Genomic DNA, 17,316 nt, shown 5'->3' with positions numbered 1-17,316 from the left:
GTTGAAAAGCCTTGGTCCCAATACAGATCCCTGTGTGACCCAGCTGTTTACATGCCTCCACTGGAAGAATTAACCATTTATTCCTGCTCTCTGCTTTCTGTTCTTTAACTACTTACTGATCCATAGGAAGACCTCTCCTCTTATTCCATGACTGCTAAGTTTGCTCAAGAGACTTTGGTGAGGGATTTTGTCAAAAGCCTTTTGGAAGCCCGGATCTCTCCTATCTATGTGTTTATAGACACTCTTAAAGAACTCTAAAAGGTTAGTGAGATAGGACTTACCTCTGTGAAAGCCATGTAGAGTCTTTTTCAGTAGGGCTTGTCCTTCTATATGCTTACTAATTTAATCTATAATAATGCTTTCAACCAATTTACCTGGAACAGACATTAAGCTAATAGCTCTATAATTTCCTGGATCCCTTTTCAAAAATTGGTGCTATGTTGGCCCTAATTCTCTGGAATAGAGGTTGATCTTAAGGACATGTTACATATTTTGGTCAGAAGATCACCTATTTCATATTTGAGTTCTAAAAAAACCAATAGAATGGATATCACCCAGGCCCGGGGATTTATTAACTTTCAATTTGTCAATAAGATTGAGAACTTCATCTTTTGCTTCAGATCCTGAAACTCCCTTCCTGAAAACATAAATTCAGGCACAGGTATCTGTCCTATATCTTCTACAATGAAGAAAGATGAAATGAATTCATTCAGCTTATCTGCGATTCCCTTACCCTTCCTTTAACTCCATTGTTATCCAACAGTCTAACTGTCTTCCTAACTGGTTTCCTGCTTCTGATATTTAAAGAATTCTTTATTGTTAGCTTTGATATTGTTAGTGATGCTCCTCAAAAGGCAACTTTGGGTAAGAGGGAAAGGGAGCGGTGCCGTGAACGGGAAAGGGACTGGGGAGCTGACTTACAAAGAATCTTCTGGCCTCCCAGTCTCCTTCCCTCCCACACTGCAGAGCCCGAACGAGACAGAGAAAAAACCTATCTAGCAAAAATGAACAGCAGGAGGAGTGCAGAGGAGAAATTTGCCTCTGTGCTCCTCCCGCTCGGCATAGGATGCCCAACAGCCTCCAAGTTTGGAAGCTAACAGGTATCACAATAGGATTGTGCCCTGAGGCAGTTAGGTGGGCTCCAAACTCTTCTCATTTTCATAGTATGTGGTGAACGTATCCATGCAGTGAAAGTCAACGTACCCATACAGTTATGTCCTCCATTCACCTGCATATATTCTGGAGGGCAAATGCAGGTGTAGTTTCCTAAGGTGTTGTAGCATGTCCCAGGACCACAGACACCAGGATGTGCAACACACTCATCAATATCTGGAAAAATTAAGCAACAAAATTAAGGTACAAGAAACAAGTGTTGAATAAATGACAGTAAATATACGCCCAAATTAATCTACACAACTGTCTGTCAAGTGTGTAGAAAGGAGCAAACAACATTGTTGCATTTCACCAAAAGTTGAACTACCTCTTGATTCTTACTGAGCTCAGTTCATGACTGAGTTACAGTGCAATCCTATACATGTCTACTCAGAAGTAAATACAATTGAGTTCAATGGGTATAGGACTGCAGTGTGAATCTGCTTTGAAGCTTCTAGGTTTGCTAAGAGTAACTTGTAAAGGTTAGACTAGTCATAAGCTGGATCAGGTTTGCCTCACATGAGGGGTGTTTAACCCTTCCCTTGTCCTGTTTTTCCACTGAAAATCACCTCTTTGAAGCTGTTATTTGAGCAAATATCAGCTGTAGGGGCAAATATTGGCTTAGGGGAGTGTGAGGGAAACCCCTTTCCCTGGTTTGCAGTTCCAATATGGGTCAGGGATCACTGAAGTGGCTGTTCATGTTTTAAAGCGTGGAATCAAAGAAGCATAGAACATGTCAAATTTGACAATAAATAAAACGGTTTAGAAAGTAGTACACATATTCATTCATTATTCTAGGAGATCTGTCTTTATAGACCAGACATAAATTAAGAATGAAAGAATCTTAATTTATCTGACGCTTGTGTATGATTAAGGCTTGAACCCTAAGCATGTTTACTTGCTAACAGGTTTCACTAGAATCAAGCATATGTGCTAAGGATCAGAATATAAATGCGGTAGGGTCAATATCTGAGTCAAACTGTACAATTTGATCCATAGAGTACATAAATCTCACTCAGCCTAGATTCTACAACTACATCAAATATCAGCATAATATTCTTCCTCAAGAGAAAAAGGAAAACATTTGCAGGGCCAAATACTGTCTGAGAAGGAATGTGTGCTTTGCTCTAAGGAAAAATAAGAATTTTCACCTTCACATATGCGAGTTTCTTCACTGAGGTAGTACCCATGGGGACATTCACACTGAAAGCTGCCAAAAGTATTGATGCAGTTTCCACCTTGGCAGAGACCAGGCAATTCTTGGCATTCATCAATGTCTGTGAAGAAAGAAAAGGCAATGTTTTTTGGCTGATGAAATGTACATGAAAGAGTATAGAAGACCACTTAGCAATGACTAACTTTTGCTTATATTTTTGTTTCTAAATCTGCTTTTTTAATGAAAGAGTTGTGAAAGTGAGTTAACTTGCAAATAGGTATGATCCAACCAAAGGTAAGTACATTTAAGTCCCATAGTTTTAGTAAGAATGATTGAAGTGAACATTTGACACTCCCACTATAGTCAATGAGTCCTAAAAATACTTAATGTTGACTGGACTGATCCTAGTGCTTTTAGCAGCATATTTTAATATGCATGAACATATATCCAGAAACTCACATTTCTTGATACATTATGTGCATGCTAAAAGCTTAGAATAGAACAGTTAATTCATACTTCTAAATTATATCCTTGGTGGGGTGATAGTGGAGATTTCTAACAGACTGACAATCAGCAAAATCAATAAGATTCAGGAAACCGATTAAATAACACTATGTATTCCATTTCCATTTTATCAGCAAAGACTGCCATTTTTTAAAAAAATGGACCTCAAAGTTTTAAAAGCAATTTATGGATTGCTGGGAATACCTTAACAGACAACAACAACAAAAACAACCACCCAAAAAACGAAAACAAAAAACAGGTGTTTTTGTAAATCTGGACTGCTAACACAAACTAACTTTCGTAAGTCATCCCATATTTCAAATGGCCACAATAAAGCCAAGGTGACAAAATGCATGCATTTCAGTTTTCTATGGAACTACATATATTGCTCTTTCAACCATCATTGGTTTATTCACTCTGCCATTCTAAATCTGTATTTGCTTTCTCATTAATGTAGATAACCAGTGAAAATGCACCTAAGTTTCACTACCTCCCTATTATAGACATTTTACAAAAATATTGATCTTCCTTTAAGCAAATATAATTCTTAAAGAAGAATTTACCTTCTAAGATAATAGTTATGGGATTTGGTCTGAAACCTTCACCCCCTGGACAGAGAGTATTATATTCACCTAAAAATAAAAGAGCACAAATAAGAATAAAACAAAGGCAGTGGGAAGATTAATTGTACAGAGGGCTGTATTTCTCTCTCTCTCTCTCTCTCTCTCTCTCTCTCACACACACACACACACACACTTTTGCATAGTCCTTGATGTACACAGCACATGAAATGTACCATCTGAATATGAACGGTGTCTTTACTGTAGAGACCCCCATTCACATTGATCCTACTATCGAAGCCTTCACAAAGCAGCACCAAGAGCCCCATTCAATGTAATATCTGCTTGGACGGTCACAACCCACACATAAAAATTCTGAGAGTTTTAAAAGTCCTTCCCCAAAGAGAAAGAAATACCCAAAAGTCAAGCAAAATCAATCACTTCCTGTTCTCAGCTGCTAGAATGGGAGCTGCGAATCAAAGTGGAGACATGTGGTAGTAAGAGGAGCAGAGGAATCCACAGTCAGACCTATAAATCATTCATTAATTGGCTACCATAAATCATTAAATGACATTGCACAGAATCCATTCTCTTACATTCACCAATTCCATTGTGCAAATGAACCCCATGACCACATGCACAAATCTGATTTAGCACTTTCAGGGCAACATAGAATAAGCTTAAATGCTCGTTTCTGGAAGGTCGCAGGTTGGTGGAGTTCTGCTGACCTGCCTCCTTCCAGAAATCAGTGTTTTCGCTCATTTTGGAGCTTCCTCTAGAGAGTACTAAAACTCCCTTCCGTAAGTGCTAGATTCCGCTTGCGCAACAAAATCAGCATGGCACACTGCTTGTGAAAGGAATCGGCGGGGTGGAAGGGAATTGGTGGTGGGTAAGTACTCTGTTGGATTCTTCCCATTGCTTTTTAAAAATATACAGATTCTTTCCCATGTGTATGTGATTAATTAGAACTTAAGAGGTTAATGAAATGATAATTCATTAAACAATTATTTTTTTCTCCATACATCTGTTTCCATTCAAGGGTCTTCATGTAATATGAAAAATAAATATTTCCAATGTATTCACCGCATGCACCTGTAGTGAACAGAGCAACATCGGAAGGAGAAGACTTGGTTCCCGAGGCTCTTGGGTGTCTTTGTAGGCACATCTCCATTAAAGTATAGCATTTGCCATGGGGTTGCAAAACATTGGCAGGGAAGCAGTAGCTCAGTGGTAGAATGCCTGCTTTGCATGCAGAAGATCCCAGATTCAATCCCTGGCATCTCCAGTTATTATTAAAGAGTTCTGCCTGGAGAGCCGCTGCTAGTCGGTGTCGACAATACCGGGCAAGATGGACCAATGATTTTACTCACCAGAAAACACTTATCTATGTTCCCCAAAACACGTTTCTTTTCTATATTCTTTTCTATATTCCTGTGTCCATTTCGGACACAGGAAAAGTGGGATACTGAGGTTAAAAACATGCTGTACACAAAGATGTCATGTTAGAATCAGACCCAAGGCTTATCTCTTATGTCTGAGAACTAAGGCACACTATTCTTTTTATTGATGCATGGGTATAGAACATAACCACATGAAATGACTTCATCGGATTTACTCCTTATGATAGATCACTAGTGTTTTTTTTTCATCCTCACATCTAAGAGAGTCATTTCCTTACTGCTATTTACAGGCGGGCAAGTCTCGCAGGGATTTCCCCAGGCCTTTCCCAAAGAGCAGCAGCAGGAGGAACGGCTGACTCCAACACCAATTTCGGTGTTGCACGATAGACTTCCATCTCCTCTTGGTCCATATTTCAAATAACAGTTACCAATTCGATTATCTGTAGAGAATGAATGCAAATACAGGTTTGTTCACCCACCATGATAATTCAAAACATATATCATAATACTGTAAGCAATAAAAATAAATAAATCATGACCTTATATTAAGGTTGGTAAGTTTCCTCAACCGATGAGCCTTGATCTAAATGTAAGACTGCAACACCAGAAACTGCAACTTTACTGAGCTAAAGGAAGAATGTGCAAACAGGTCATAACAAACCATCAAGGGTTTATCAGTGTAATGTGAGATCTGCAGGTTGCAGATTGTCAATGCCAATCTGTCAAGGAGGAAATGCCCTTCGTAACTTCAAATACGATGATTAGTCAGATTATGAACATGGTGTATTTGGTATTTTGGCTTCACCTCTTTTGCCTTTGACTCCACCCACTACTGGAATGTGGCCGGAGTGCTTCTCCGAAATTGAATTTGGCCCTCAGGCTGAAAGAAATTCAACACCCCTGCCCTAATGGGACATGGAGATCTTAGAAATCCTATTATTCCCGTAATAAAGGTATTAATTCCATCATACATATTTCAAGGTTTGGAATCAGCAGTTGTATTGCCTTTTTACCAGTTTATATGAGTGGACTGTAAATTTGACAGAATTTGATCTACTATATTTAAGTAAGGCACCAAGATGGTTTTACATGGAGTCTCTTTATGCTTCTTATACATGCAAAATTCTTACATGGGAAATCTTACTTACCAACACAGCCAACTCCTGTTGGGTTCAGCTGGAAATCTGGAGGGCAGTTACACTCATATCTTCCAGGAGTATTCACACAGAAACCATTGACACAATTTATAGGATCAGCACACTCATCAATGTCTAAAACAAGAAATATAACTTTGAAAACATATGTTAAACTATTTTAAAGGAAGTAGTCTAAAACATTTACATTCACTTTTGATATTGTTTCACAATGAATACATAAATGATGGCTCATGTTCAAAAAACCTGCTTGTGAGCTGTTGGATTAATCTGTACTTCACAAAATTTATCTATTTTACCACAAAGCTTCAATCAAGAAGTCTTTATACTTTAGCTTTACAGGTATAGGTATTTTCACAACCATTAATGCACTGCTGAAAAGGTATAAAAACATCCTTAACAAAATATAATTATTGTTGTACCCAGTCTAATAGACTTGAATAGCCAATCATATATTTTTAAATGATTTTTAGGATTAAAAACAAAACAAAACAGAAATGTCTTATTCTCAGGCAAGTTTATCATACATCTACGAAATCTGTCTGTTTCTCACCACGCCTTTGATAAATATTATGATTTACTGTACGTATTGTCTGCAATTTATAAAGTGTTATAAGATCCACTGAAATTGAATCTTGTAAAAATTCTGCCTTTGGTTTGAACTTAACACCAATAACTATCCCAGATTTTTCCCCCAAATTTAATTCCAAGTTTCCAATTGTAATCTAATATGCATGGGTGTTTTTTTTTAAGTTTATAAGACAAGTACCACATTCTGAATTTACTAGCTACTTATATATTTTATGTGCTAGGACTTTCACACTGATATATATTAAAATCTCTTCCTATGAAGTTTTTTTCTTCACATGACCATATTTCTGAATATGCATATTAAGGATGTGCTTCATTTTGGAAAATGGAATAATGATAACCCTTCCTCATATGTTAGTATTAAATTTAGGACATGGTTGACATCCAATGTTACACAAGCAGACTTCTGCTCACAGAACAAAACATTCCCTTCTTCTCCTTCCCCTTGCAACTCCTGCTCCCACCCTAATCTGGTTCGAATAGACCCTGAGTCCCCCGGGAACAAATCTGGGAGGGCATGGGGGGGGGGGGGAAGGAAGGCGCTAGGGGGCAGGGGAAACCATTCCACTGATGAATGCTATTCTGCTGGCAGAGAGACACTGTTGGAAACAACCCATTGTTTTAAGATTGTCTGGCTTTTTTATGCTGATGTTACTATTTATTCATTTTTTATGATAATAAAATCATATCTGGAGAAACAACATCTGTTAACAGAGTTAGTGGCAAGTGTATAATATAGACAATTTGTGTGAGAATGTTTGCTGAAAGACTAAATAAAATAAAAGAACAAAATGTCAGTGAAAACTAGTGCAATAGCCAGATCTCTTCCCAGTTGCTTCCTGGGTAGCCTTGAGAGTCACTACCTCTCAATGTAACCTACTTCATACTGTTTGTGGTTGTTAGGATAAAATGGGTCAACCCATTGGACTGAGCTCCTTAGAGCAAGGGGGAATCCAAATTTGATGATTAAACAAATACCTGTACAATTTCCTCCAGTTCTATCCAGTTCATAGCCATCATCACAAATACAGTGAAACATTCCTGGTAAGTTATTGCAAGTACCAAACACACAGATATTCTGGAAGGCACATTCATCAATATCTGAAAGGATAATACCAACATCAATTAGTTACTATACATGAATATGTTACAAACTCTGATTATTTGTATCTAAATAATGCACAGAATGAAAATATGTTTCTGAAATATCTAACACATACTTGTGCATTGTGCCAAATGGTTTTGTTGAGAAGGAGTGAGAGTGCAGCTCTGTATCCTCACTCATGTTATACAATAAGGGGTGTATGCAATAATTACACCAAAGGTGACTAAGAGAAAATGATGGACCTTGGAAATTTGGACCTTGGAAATTTTTGATATATCTAGACTATAGGCCTGTCACTTTATGCAAATTAATTGCCCAATTCTACCTTGAATACTGTTGAAAAAACTATGGATCACTGATCTCTATAAAGTCCCTATTTTCTATTTAAATTTCTAAAGCGGAATCATGATCAATGTAATGTATTTTCCTGATGTACATTTATTAAACAAAGCTGCAATCAGTAGGGGTGGGGGTGGTGCAGTAATGAATCCAAACTTAGCTGCAGGAGTCTTGGTCCACAGCCATGACAACCTCTTTAAAAATTAAGGGAACCTTCATCAGAGCTTGCATGGCAAAAAAAGAAGGTATTTTATATGTAAAACATGTGCCTAATACTCTACATCCACACAGAAGCTCTTCCAGTACTTCTTGTGGTTTACCTCCTGACATCCAGTCCAGATTCTGTAAATGAATGTGGAGTAGTGGTGACGTACCTTGGCAAGATCTGCTGTCTGAAGCTGGAGTGAAGCCCATCTCACACTCACAACGGTATCCACCAGGGATATTCAGGCACTGTCCATTTTCACACAGATTAATATTTTCTGCACATTCATCAATATCTGTTGAATAATGTTATAGCATCAGGAATTGAAACACCAAATACCCATATGGGAGCAATCCTATGATCTTTAGATAAAACCTGAGGAAACATGAAGCAGAGCTCTCAGCTGGAAACCAGAAAATTGTGCTCCCTGCCCCCTCCCCCTCATAGCTAGCATGGGTAGTACCATGCCAGCTACCTCTCTAGGCTTGTGAAACAGAGTGCACAAATGGGCAAAAAGAGGCATTCACAGGGGCAGGGAGGAGCAAAGACCAAGGTGGCAGCCATACGACAAATCCTACGTTTGCCCTAGCTGCCTTCCCTCCCCAAAACCTCTGCTAGACAGGTGAAACCCCTTGTCTAGTTAAATGCAGAGCTGGAGGCCTGATGCACCTCCCACTCTGCATAGGACACCCATAAGCCTCTGAGTTCGGAGACTTACGAGTAGCCAGAGCACATCCCATAGGACTGCGACCTAATTCTTTCAGAAAACATCTTACATCTTTCTCTTACCTGAACAAGTAAATCCATCTCCAGTAAATCCTTCTGCACAGGTACAACGATATGATCCAGGAGCATTCACACACTGAGCATTTATACTACACTGGTGTGTCCCATTAGAACATTCATCAAGATCTGCGAGAAAAACAAAATACTTAGAAAGCGATAGGGGAATCCTACACACGCTCACAGAAGGCTGGTGATGGGTAATGCCTGAGGCTCCCCAGCTGTGAGTTTTACGGCCCAGCTGGTGGGGATAAGGGTTACCTTTGAGGCCAACCTTCCTCATCCACTCAGAGCTTTACGGCGTGAGGGCAGGGGGTGACACGGAAGGCATCCCTACCCCAAAATCGGGAAGCCTGGGAGATGGCGAACTTTGAGACACCACTCTCAGGCCGTGAATGTCTCGCATGATAAAACAACAGCATGAGGCCCACTTAGGTTTACCTTTTCTGCAGATCTATTAGTAAATGTGGCCCTGTTTAAATCCCAACCTTGTGTCTGCCTTGTTATTTCCCATGCTCCACATTCCCAAAAGGCTGCCACTTGGACTTCCATGGTATCCTTAGCAGATGTTACTCTACTCAAAGAAGTAGATTGCTTGCACGAGTTGATTAAAGGCTGTCAGAACTGGCTCTTAATCATTGGGGACACAGCAGATGCAGGAGTTCCCAAGTTCCATCCTTGGTACCTCCAGCCAAAAGGATCAGGTGGCAAGTGACAGGAAGCCCCTCTGCCAGTCAAAATGCACAATGCTAAATGTAAGGCAGAATTGTATGTTCATCAGTATGAGTGGAACACCTGAAATACTTTATCAGCATTAAATTAATATTGCCTAAACACTGATTTTAGGGTTTTTAAATTGCACACCTATATCATATGGTTCAAATAAATAACCGAAATATCTCTATGGCAAGTATATTAGTTATTTCATTCATGAGATGACTTCATTACTATATAACTCTAGATGGCTGCCTAATGCATAAGTATTGCTCAACAATAGTGAAAGGGACTCTTCTCCTTCCAAACACTTTGCTGAATATATGCCGATGCTTACCAAGCGAGGAAAAGTGGGCAAGTTCTTCAACACCACTCAGGAATGAGGAGGTTGGCTGGCATAGTGCACAGGAGAAGATGAGCCTTTCTACATGGGACCTTTAGTGTGTGATCGTGATTGCTCACTCACAATAGTTTGCAGGTCCTTTATATGATGTCGTCATCCTCCAGGGCCTTTCCCATGCTTTACAACCATTATGGGGTAGGTGGGGGCATTATTTACATTGAAGAAAGTGCAGTATTTTTCTGAATGGTATTTATACCATGTAATTGCACAATTCTGCTATACCACGCCACCTTCTAGTGGCAGTATAATGAAACATATAGATAGGCAGAGAAAGGCACACATACCCTCCCCCCAAAAAGCTTGTGTAAAGGAGTTGATCTTAATCCTGCAAAGAATTTAGAAGATCTTAACCAATCATATAAGACAGGTAGTATAGATGATGGGGGCAGCAGAAGGCATAGCCACCAAGATCCATTGTGAGTAGAGGAGTTGAGGGCTGGATACTGCTATGAGACCATAGAGTTACTAGGTCTAAAGGTTGTTGGGAGGTTTCAGCCAGATTTGTCTTCAACTATCACTGCAGCATGGTCACTTGGCAGTTGTAAGGGAGCAATGAGCGCCAAGGACCAGTAGGGAACGGGCGTAATAGTGTTGGAAATTAAGTTTAAAAATATTGTTTTGAATAAATTGACTTTGGTTGCAAGCTTCTGGTATAGTTTAATTAATAACCCTCCTGTGCTAATGGGGCTGCTGAGGATCGCAGCAGCTGTTTGAAATATTTGTCAACCCTCCTTTTTTTTAAGCAAACCTAGACAACTTCATACCCCATACACTCCTCAACAATTCTGGGGTCAGTTGTCCAATGGTATTTCAACATTTAACTTACTACACTGTCAGGGAATCCAAATTAACCCTGTTGAAATGAACGGGAAAGTAAAACTGCATAATGCTGTTCTATCCCCAGAAACATCTCAAAAATAGGGTACCGTATTTCTTCGATTCTAAGACGCCATCGATTCTAAGGCGCACCCCATTTTAGAGATGTTTATATGGGGGAAAAATATTCTGCCATGCATGGGGAGCGGATTGCAGGCAGGTAAGGGAAGAGATGTGGGTGGGGGCCAACCGAGGAGCACGTGCAAAGGCCTGGAGGCTTTACCAGCTGCCACCACTTCTTGCAGGGAGCAAGAAGGGAGCGGGAGGGGGTAGTTCGCGAGGCGCAGCTGCGAGTCCCGGAGCGCATCCCGCCCGCACCTCAGCCCAGCAACTCACCTCCCGGGCGTCGCCTCCATCTTCCTGGCCGGCGCTGCTGCTCCTCCTCTGCTGCACAGAACCAGCAGCCGCAAGAAGCCGGTGGCGCCCGCCCGCCTCACACAACCCTCCGCGAGCCCTGCAGCACCCGCCCGTCTGCCCCGGCCCCATGCGCAAGGCAAGGCGCGCGCCAGGCCCAACCCGAACGGAGCCGCATAGCCATGCCCAATAGGCCCAACCGGGCCGGCTGTGCTTGTGGTGCAGCGGGCGGGGCCCGCTTAGGGCTCGGAGCTCCGTTGGTGTGTGTGTGAGCCCGGTTAGCTCTGGGGAGCACAAATAGGCCCAGGGCAGCCGCGGATCGTCGCTGAGGCCCCCAATCAGGCCAAGCACATTCCCCAGCCTACATGGTGAGTGCAGAGCTGCTTAGGTGCTCAACAAGCCCTTGAGCCACCATGGCATCGAGAGCAGGGTGGAGGGATAACAGCGCACTTTGCAGGCGATTCTAAGACGCCATCGATTCTAAGACGCAGCCCATTTTTAGAAATGTTTAAATTGGGGAAAAAGTGCATCTTAGAATCGAAGAAATACGGTAACTCATGTATATTTGTGAGCTGAACAACCATATAAATTCATTTGTACTCACCAATACACTTAATGCCATTTCCAATCCACCCTTCTTTACAGCTACACCTGAAGCTTCCTGGGACATTGACACACGAGGCATGCAGGTCGCAGTTGTGGGCACCAATCTCACATTCATCCACATCTAAGAAAACAAAAGTTCCACATTAAAATCTTGAATTCAGTGTATTGGATACCAGGGTAATCTTGGTAATAGTGTTAACCTAACATATCAGGTAGCATGATTTCACTCTATTTTTATAAAGACAGCAACTGACAATGTAATGATTTTAGGAATGATTTATTTACTTATTTATTACACTTCTATACCACCCAATAGCTGGAGCTCTCGGTGCTGTTCACAAAAATGATCTCTAATTAAGTACTGAACATGGCTTATTTCTTTCAGATGTTTTTCTAAAAGATACTGACAGAGTGGATATAGATTAACATATACAAATTCAGCACAGGAAAACTGCACCTAGGTGGACAGGTGCTAATACAATAAGAAAAAAAACCTGCCATACTTCTACATCATGTTCCATGAGGGCTACGCTATACACTACATTTAATGTGTAGCGCGTAGGTGATCACCGTTTGTTTACTTTCGTGTAAGTATGTGGAGCCTGAAGCCAGATTGGGACCACCATACATGAGGGAAGGGGGTGTTAAGTCTTCTTACCCAGCAACTTTTCCCCTTTAATCTCACCTTACCGCTTAAGAAAGAAAGAAAAAAACAAAATCCATTGGCCCCAAAGGAGCTCTTATATTTATTAAACAAGTTCAAAATTACAACGGCTAGCTCTTAATTTCACCACATAATAGTGATGTGTGTACAACAGTGATGTGTGTACAACACTATGCATGTTTACTCAGAAGTAAGTCCCATTGTGTTTAATGGGGCTTACGCCCAGGTAAATCCGTTTAAAGGATTGCAGCCTTAAAGACTTTAATAATAGTGGACTCAATATATATATTCAAATAGGGAACATACTTAATTTTCCAATTAATCTGAGGGCCTTGCTAGACCTACCTTTGAATCCTGTTGGGAGGAGGGGCCAGCCCATGCTAGAAGTAGCATGGGCTGTCGCCCCAGTCTAAACGTCAGATGCGATGGGCTGCAGGAAACCCGTCGCCTCCGCCATGTTTTTATTTTTAAAGGGCTGGGTGCGCAGGAGTGCACCATCGATTAAGGTAGGGGTTGTTGTTGTTGTTGTTTTAAAAAAAAGGGTTCCCAGCTACCCCCTGCCCCTGATTTCTCCACCTAGGCCACAATCCCACTGCCCAGAATTTCCGATCCCCCCCTGGCTTCGTTTCCCCCCCATTCCCCCCAGCTCCGATTCCCCTATCTCCCCCCCCCCGCCCTGGTGGCTGCAGTGCTCCACCTGCTGCTTTTCCTGGCTACTCGTGAGTAAATGTGGTAGTTGGGAAAAGCGGCAGAACAGGCTTCACGCCCGCGGTCTCGAGCTCAGCCCAAGACCGCGGGAAATATTGGGCCACAACTGGTGCCTGTTATCCCAGGCCAAGGGAGAGTTACCCCTGCCTGAGCCTGGGATCCCCTGTGCATCATCTGGACGCACAGGGGCCGGCCCGGGGCTCGCACCGGGTTACCCCGTGGTCTAGCAAGGCCCTGAATCTGGCAAAAACTCTCCCCAATGTGCAAAAAACTGTAACACAACTATATTTAGGATAAGGGTCACCATCTGGGGTGACAAACACTAGTTTTTAAGAAAGACACAACATCGTACCTGTACATCCTGTGGTTCCTTTCTTGACAGAATAACCCAGCTGGCAATGACAAATAAAGGACCCTTTGGTGTTTTCACACTCTCCAAACATACAGATGTTTGAATTCAGGTCACACTCATTCACATCTGTAAGTTCACATAGCTCAGTTATTCAATGCATTCTTGTTTTTACTGTAAGAATCTAACTATTCAAAATAAATAGTTTTATACAATTAACATAAGAATTTCAGTATATTATTTTGACTTACATTTTATAATTAGATCAAATCATTATATTATATTATAAAAATACTTATATACTGCTTCTCATCTTAAACAAATCCCAAAGCAGTTAACAAAAGAATAAAAACAAACAATAAAACGAACAACAACAAAACAAATGAACAAAACAGACCACACACACAAACACACACACACACACACACAATAGTATTGTGAGGCTGGTACAAAGATCGCTCATGACCAGGGTAAGCCAAAGCAAATATATATGTTTTACATAAGAAACTAAAACTCGCCAGCGTTGAGGCCTGATTTACTCCGTGCTGTCACCAAATGGAAATCCATAGGACTCCCCTGAATACTGTAATGGCCTGGGAGATTGGTATAGGAGAAGACGATCCTGGAAATAACCTGAGACTCAGTTGTATAGGGCTTTGTATACTAACATCAGCACCATAAATCTAGCTCAGTAACAGACCAGTAGCACAGGCAGTATATGTGCAGAGAAAGACACCCCAGTCAATTAACTTGCCACAGCATCCTCCACTAGCTGCTGCTTTCAAACCAACCTTAAAGGCAGCTCCACATAGAGCACATTACAGTAATCAAAACTCAAAGTTACTAATGCATGGATCTCAGCGAGTAGGCTCTCACTGCCCAGGAACAGGTGCAGTTGGCCTACCAGCCTAAGCTTGCAGTAGGCACTCCTAGCCATGGTGATCACTTGGACCTACAATGACAGTGAAGGATCCAGGAGCGCACCTCAAGCTGCAAACCTGTTTCTTCAGGAAGAGTACAACCCCATCCTGAGCTGATAATTCCCCAAATTCCCAGACCTGGGAACCACTCACCCACAGTGCCCCCATCTTAACAGAATTCAATTTCAGCTTATTGGTCCTCATCCAGCCCACTACAGCTTTCAAGCACCGATTTAGGTTGTGAATGACCTCTCTTGATTCAGATGTAATGGAGAAACAGTATTGGGTGTTATCAGCATACTGATAGCACCTTTCCCCACATTGCCAAATGACTGCACCCAGCAGCTTCATATCAATATTGAACAGCATTAGAGACAGGGTGGTACCTTGAGGCACCCTACAGCAAGACTATCAGGGAGCCAACATACAGCAACCCAACACTATGAAACAACAAGCTACAAAACAACAAGAAAATAGGAAGTGAAGTGGAGGACAGTTCAATGCAGCATTATGTTATATGCTAATAAAAGTTTTAATGATGCATAACACTTGAAAGTTGGTACAATTCTGGAACTATTTGTTTCTGAATTTGGGGGAAAGAAATTGGTTGATTTTCAGGTCGTTCCAAAGTAGGCTTAGGTATGGGAGATAGTCTGCCCATGTGTAGTTTTAATTTAACTCTATTAACTTGTTGATGTTGTCTAAAACAAGTGGAGCTTCCAGATGGTGGTGTTTTCCTATCATTCCCAAATCAAAGCACAATATGCAAGTATTTCATCTTTCTAACCTTAACTGAGTTTCTGTGGTAAGAAAAAAAAAAAAAGAAAAATGGTGGAAAAACACAGGAGGGTTACAAATGGAAGTCGACAAAATAAAAGCCTCATCCGAATGCACCAGAGTTTAAACCCTCATCTTTAAAGATGTCACAAAATCAAAATATTAGCTAAAACATTAGAGGTGTTTTCCTAAGGAAATAATTTTTCTAAATGATTTTTTTTTAAATTACACATAATGCTACATTAATAATATATTTACATGTTAACACAGCTTCTGAAATCTACATCTACGTTACTTACCAATGCATATTTTCATGTCCATTGAAGCCATGAAGCCATCATAACAAAGACAGCGATATTCTCCTGGAATGTTAGTGCACTGTCCACCATCACAGATTTCTGGGTTGTTTTCACATTCATCAATGTCTGAAGGAAAATTCAACCATAAAACCATACTAATTTTCAAATTGTATCAATTGATTAGTGGATTGGATAAAAATTGGAGGAGCTATAGGTTAGTGGTAGAAAACATTCTTTGCATGCCTGTTCACACCAGATTGAAATCCTGACATCAGGTATGAAACCCTGAAGAGCCTTGACCAGTCAGTATCAACAATACTGGGTTAGATGGACCAACGGTCTGACTTGGTATATAGGAGCTTCCTCTATTCCCTTTCTCCAATAGTAAAATTTTGTTAAGATGTTTAAATGCACCATTACATAATTTGCTCTAGGTAAACAACAATGCTACTGAAAACTGCAGATTATAAATAAGAGTCTTCTCTAAACAAGCAATTTATAGCACGCTCATGATTGGGCACTCATGGAAGTTTGTGGGTTCATTACATGGGGCCATCAGCATCCATGGACCCTCCTGCACCATCCCCTGAAAATTGGGGAGTTAAAAAACCCAGAGATCATATGGGAATATCCAGTGTGTAATCTCGGTTATAATTACACCACTAGATGGCGCTGTATCATTATAATGAATGCAGCACACGGAGCAAACAGAGAGAGGAAGTACTCAATTTCAAACCATGTGGCCGCCCATGTAATGGCACTGATCACATCCCAGAAAGAAAGCAGATGCAGAAAGCCATGGTAAGGCAGCGTGTTTTTTAAAAAATGTAGAGAAGTTGAAGGCAAAAAGACATGACCCTATGGATATATCCTCCTCAAATATGCTTAAAATAGAAGGCACAAAGGCTGGACCATGATCTTGGCACTGTTAAGTGCTACAATGTTGTTAGAATGGTACAAGTGGGGACCTGCAACAAAAGGTAGCAGTGTGAAATGTTTCTATTCAGGGTTCCGGGCATTCCAGTCCTACTCAGTTTTCCATCCCCCCTCACACAACAAACAGCATTTTGTGACCACTGAGCATGCCCAGTCCTCACTGGAGTGGGTTTTGTTTTTTTGGTGAGGGTGTCCCATTTTGGTTCTGCACCATCAAAATTTTGGTGGTTTTGCAGTGGGGGAGGACACACTGGTACTCAATATCAGCTACATTAAAACCTTGGGGTTTTCCATTGATTTCTATGTGCAGATTTCACTTCCATCCCTGGAAGCATTTAAACAGCTTCTCCACATGAACCAATAAGAAGGTTCACGCTACATGCTTTATATCTACGGTTTCTTCTTCTTTTCCAGTCAGTCCTTTCCATTCGTTTTCCCACATGGTTTTCAGGATTCCCCCCATCCCCACATTCCCCCTCCCCCCATGGTCATTAGACTGTTTTTGAGAAGTTTCCACCCTTCATTTCCCCCTTTAATTTTGTGTATTTCTGCAAACCTCATGGTTACCTCTGAGACTGCTGATATCTCTTCTTTGTGTGAGAGGGCTGCTATTTTGGGTACATGAGTGCAAGCACTCAGCAAATTGATTCAGAAAGAAAGGAAATCATGAAGATGGACCACTTTTATTCCTGTCCCTACTGATGTCCTTCCAAAGCAACGTTGGCCTACAGAGGGTCCAAGAGCCTCTGACTGGTGGGATA

At 41.1% G+C, this 17,316-nt stretch overlaps 1 protein-coding gene across 1 annotated transcript in view; it reads right to left on the bottom strand.

Annotated features, from left to right (window-relative positions):
• FBN2 (fibrillin 2) overlaps nt 1-17,316 on the bottom strand; it is a 186,613-nt gene that overhangs the window by 42,615 nt on the left and 126,682 nt on the right. Inside the window, exons 30-40 of the mRNA XM_063129462.1 lie at nt 15,620-15,745; nt 13,627-13,752; nt 11,901-12,023; nt 8,956-9,078; nt 8,336-8,461; nt 7,496-7,618; nt 5,921-6,043; nt 5,051-5,212; nt 3,376-3,444; nt 2,304-2,429; nt 1,204-1,329 (exon numbers count right to left, since the gene is read on the bottom strand). Coding sequence (XP_062985532.1) covers nt 1,204-1,329; nt 2,304-2,429; nt 3,376-3,444; nt 5,051-5,212; nt 5,921-6,043; nt 7,496-7,618; nt 8,336-8,461; nt 8,956-9,078; nt 11,901-12,023; nt 13,627-13,752; nt 15,620-15,745 — 1,353 coding nt within the window. The remainder of the gene's footprint in view (nt 1-1,203; nt 1,330-2,303; nt 2,430-3,375; nt 3,445-5,050; nt 5,213-5,920; nt 6,044-7,495; nt 7,619-8,335; nt 8,462-8,955; nt 9,079-11,900; nt 12,024-13,626; nt 13,753-15,619; nt 15,746-17,316) is intronic.

This window comes from Elgaria multicarinata, chromosome 6 (genome assembly GCF_023053635.1).
Source record: "Elgaria multicarinata webbii isolate HBS135686 ecotype San Diego chromosome 6, rElgMul1.1.pri, whole genome shotgun sequence".
In the NCBI taxonomy this organism is placed as follows: Eukaryota; Metazoa; Chordata; class Lepidosauria; order Squamata; family Anguidae; genus Elgaria; species Elgaria multicarinata.
This window is presented reverse-complemented; position numbering and strand designations above follow the sequence as displayed.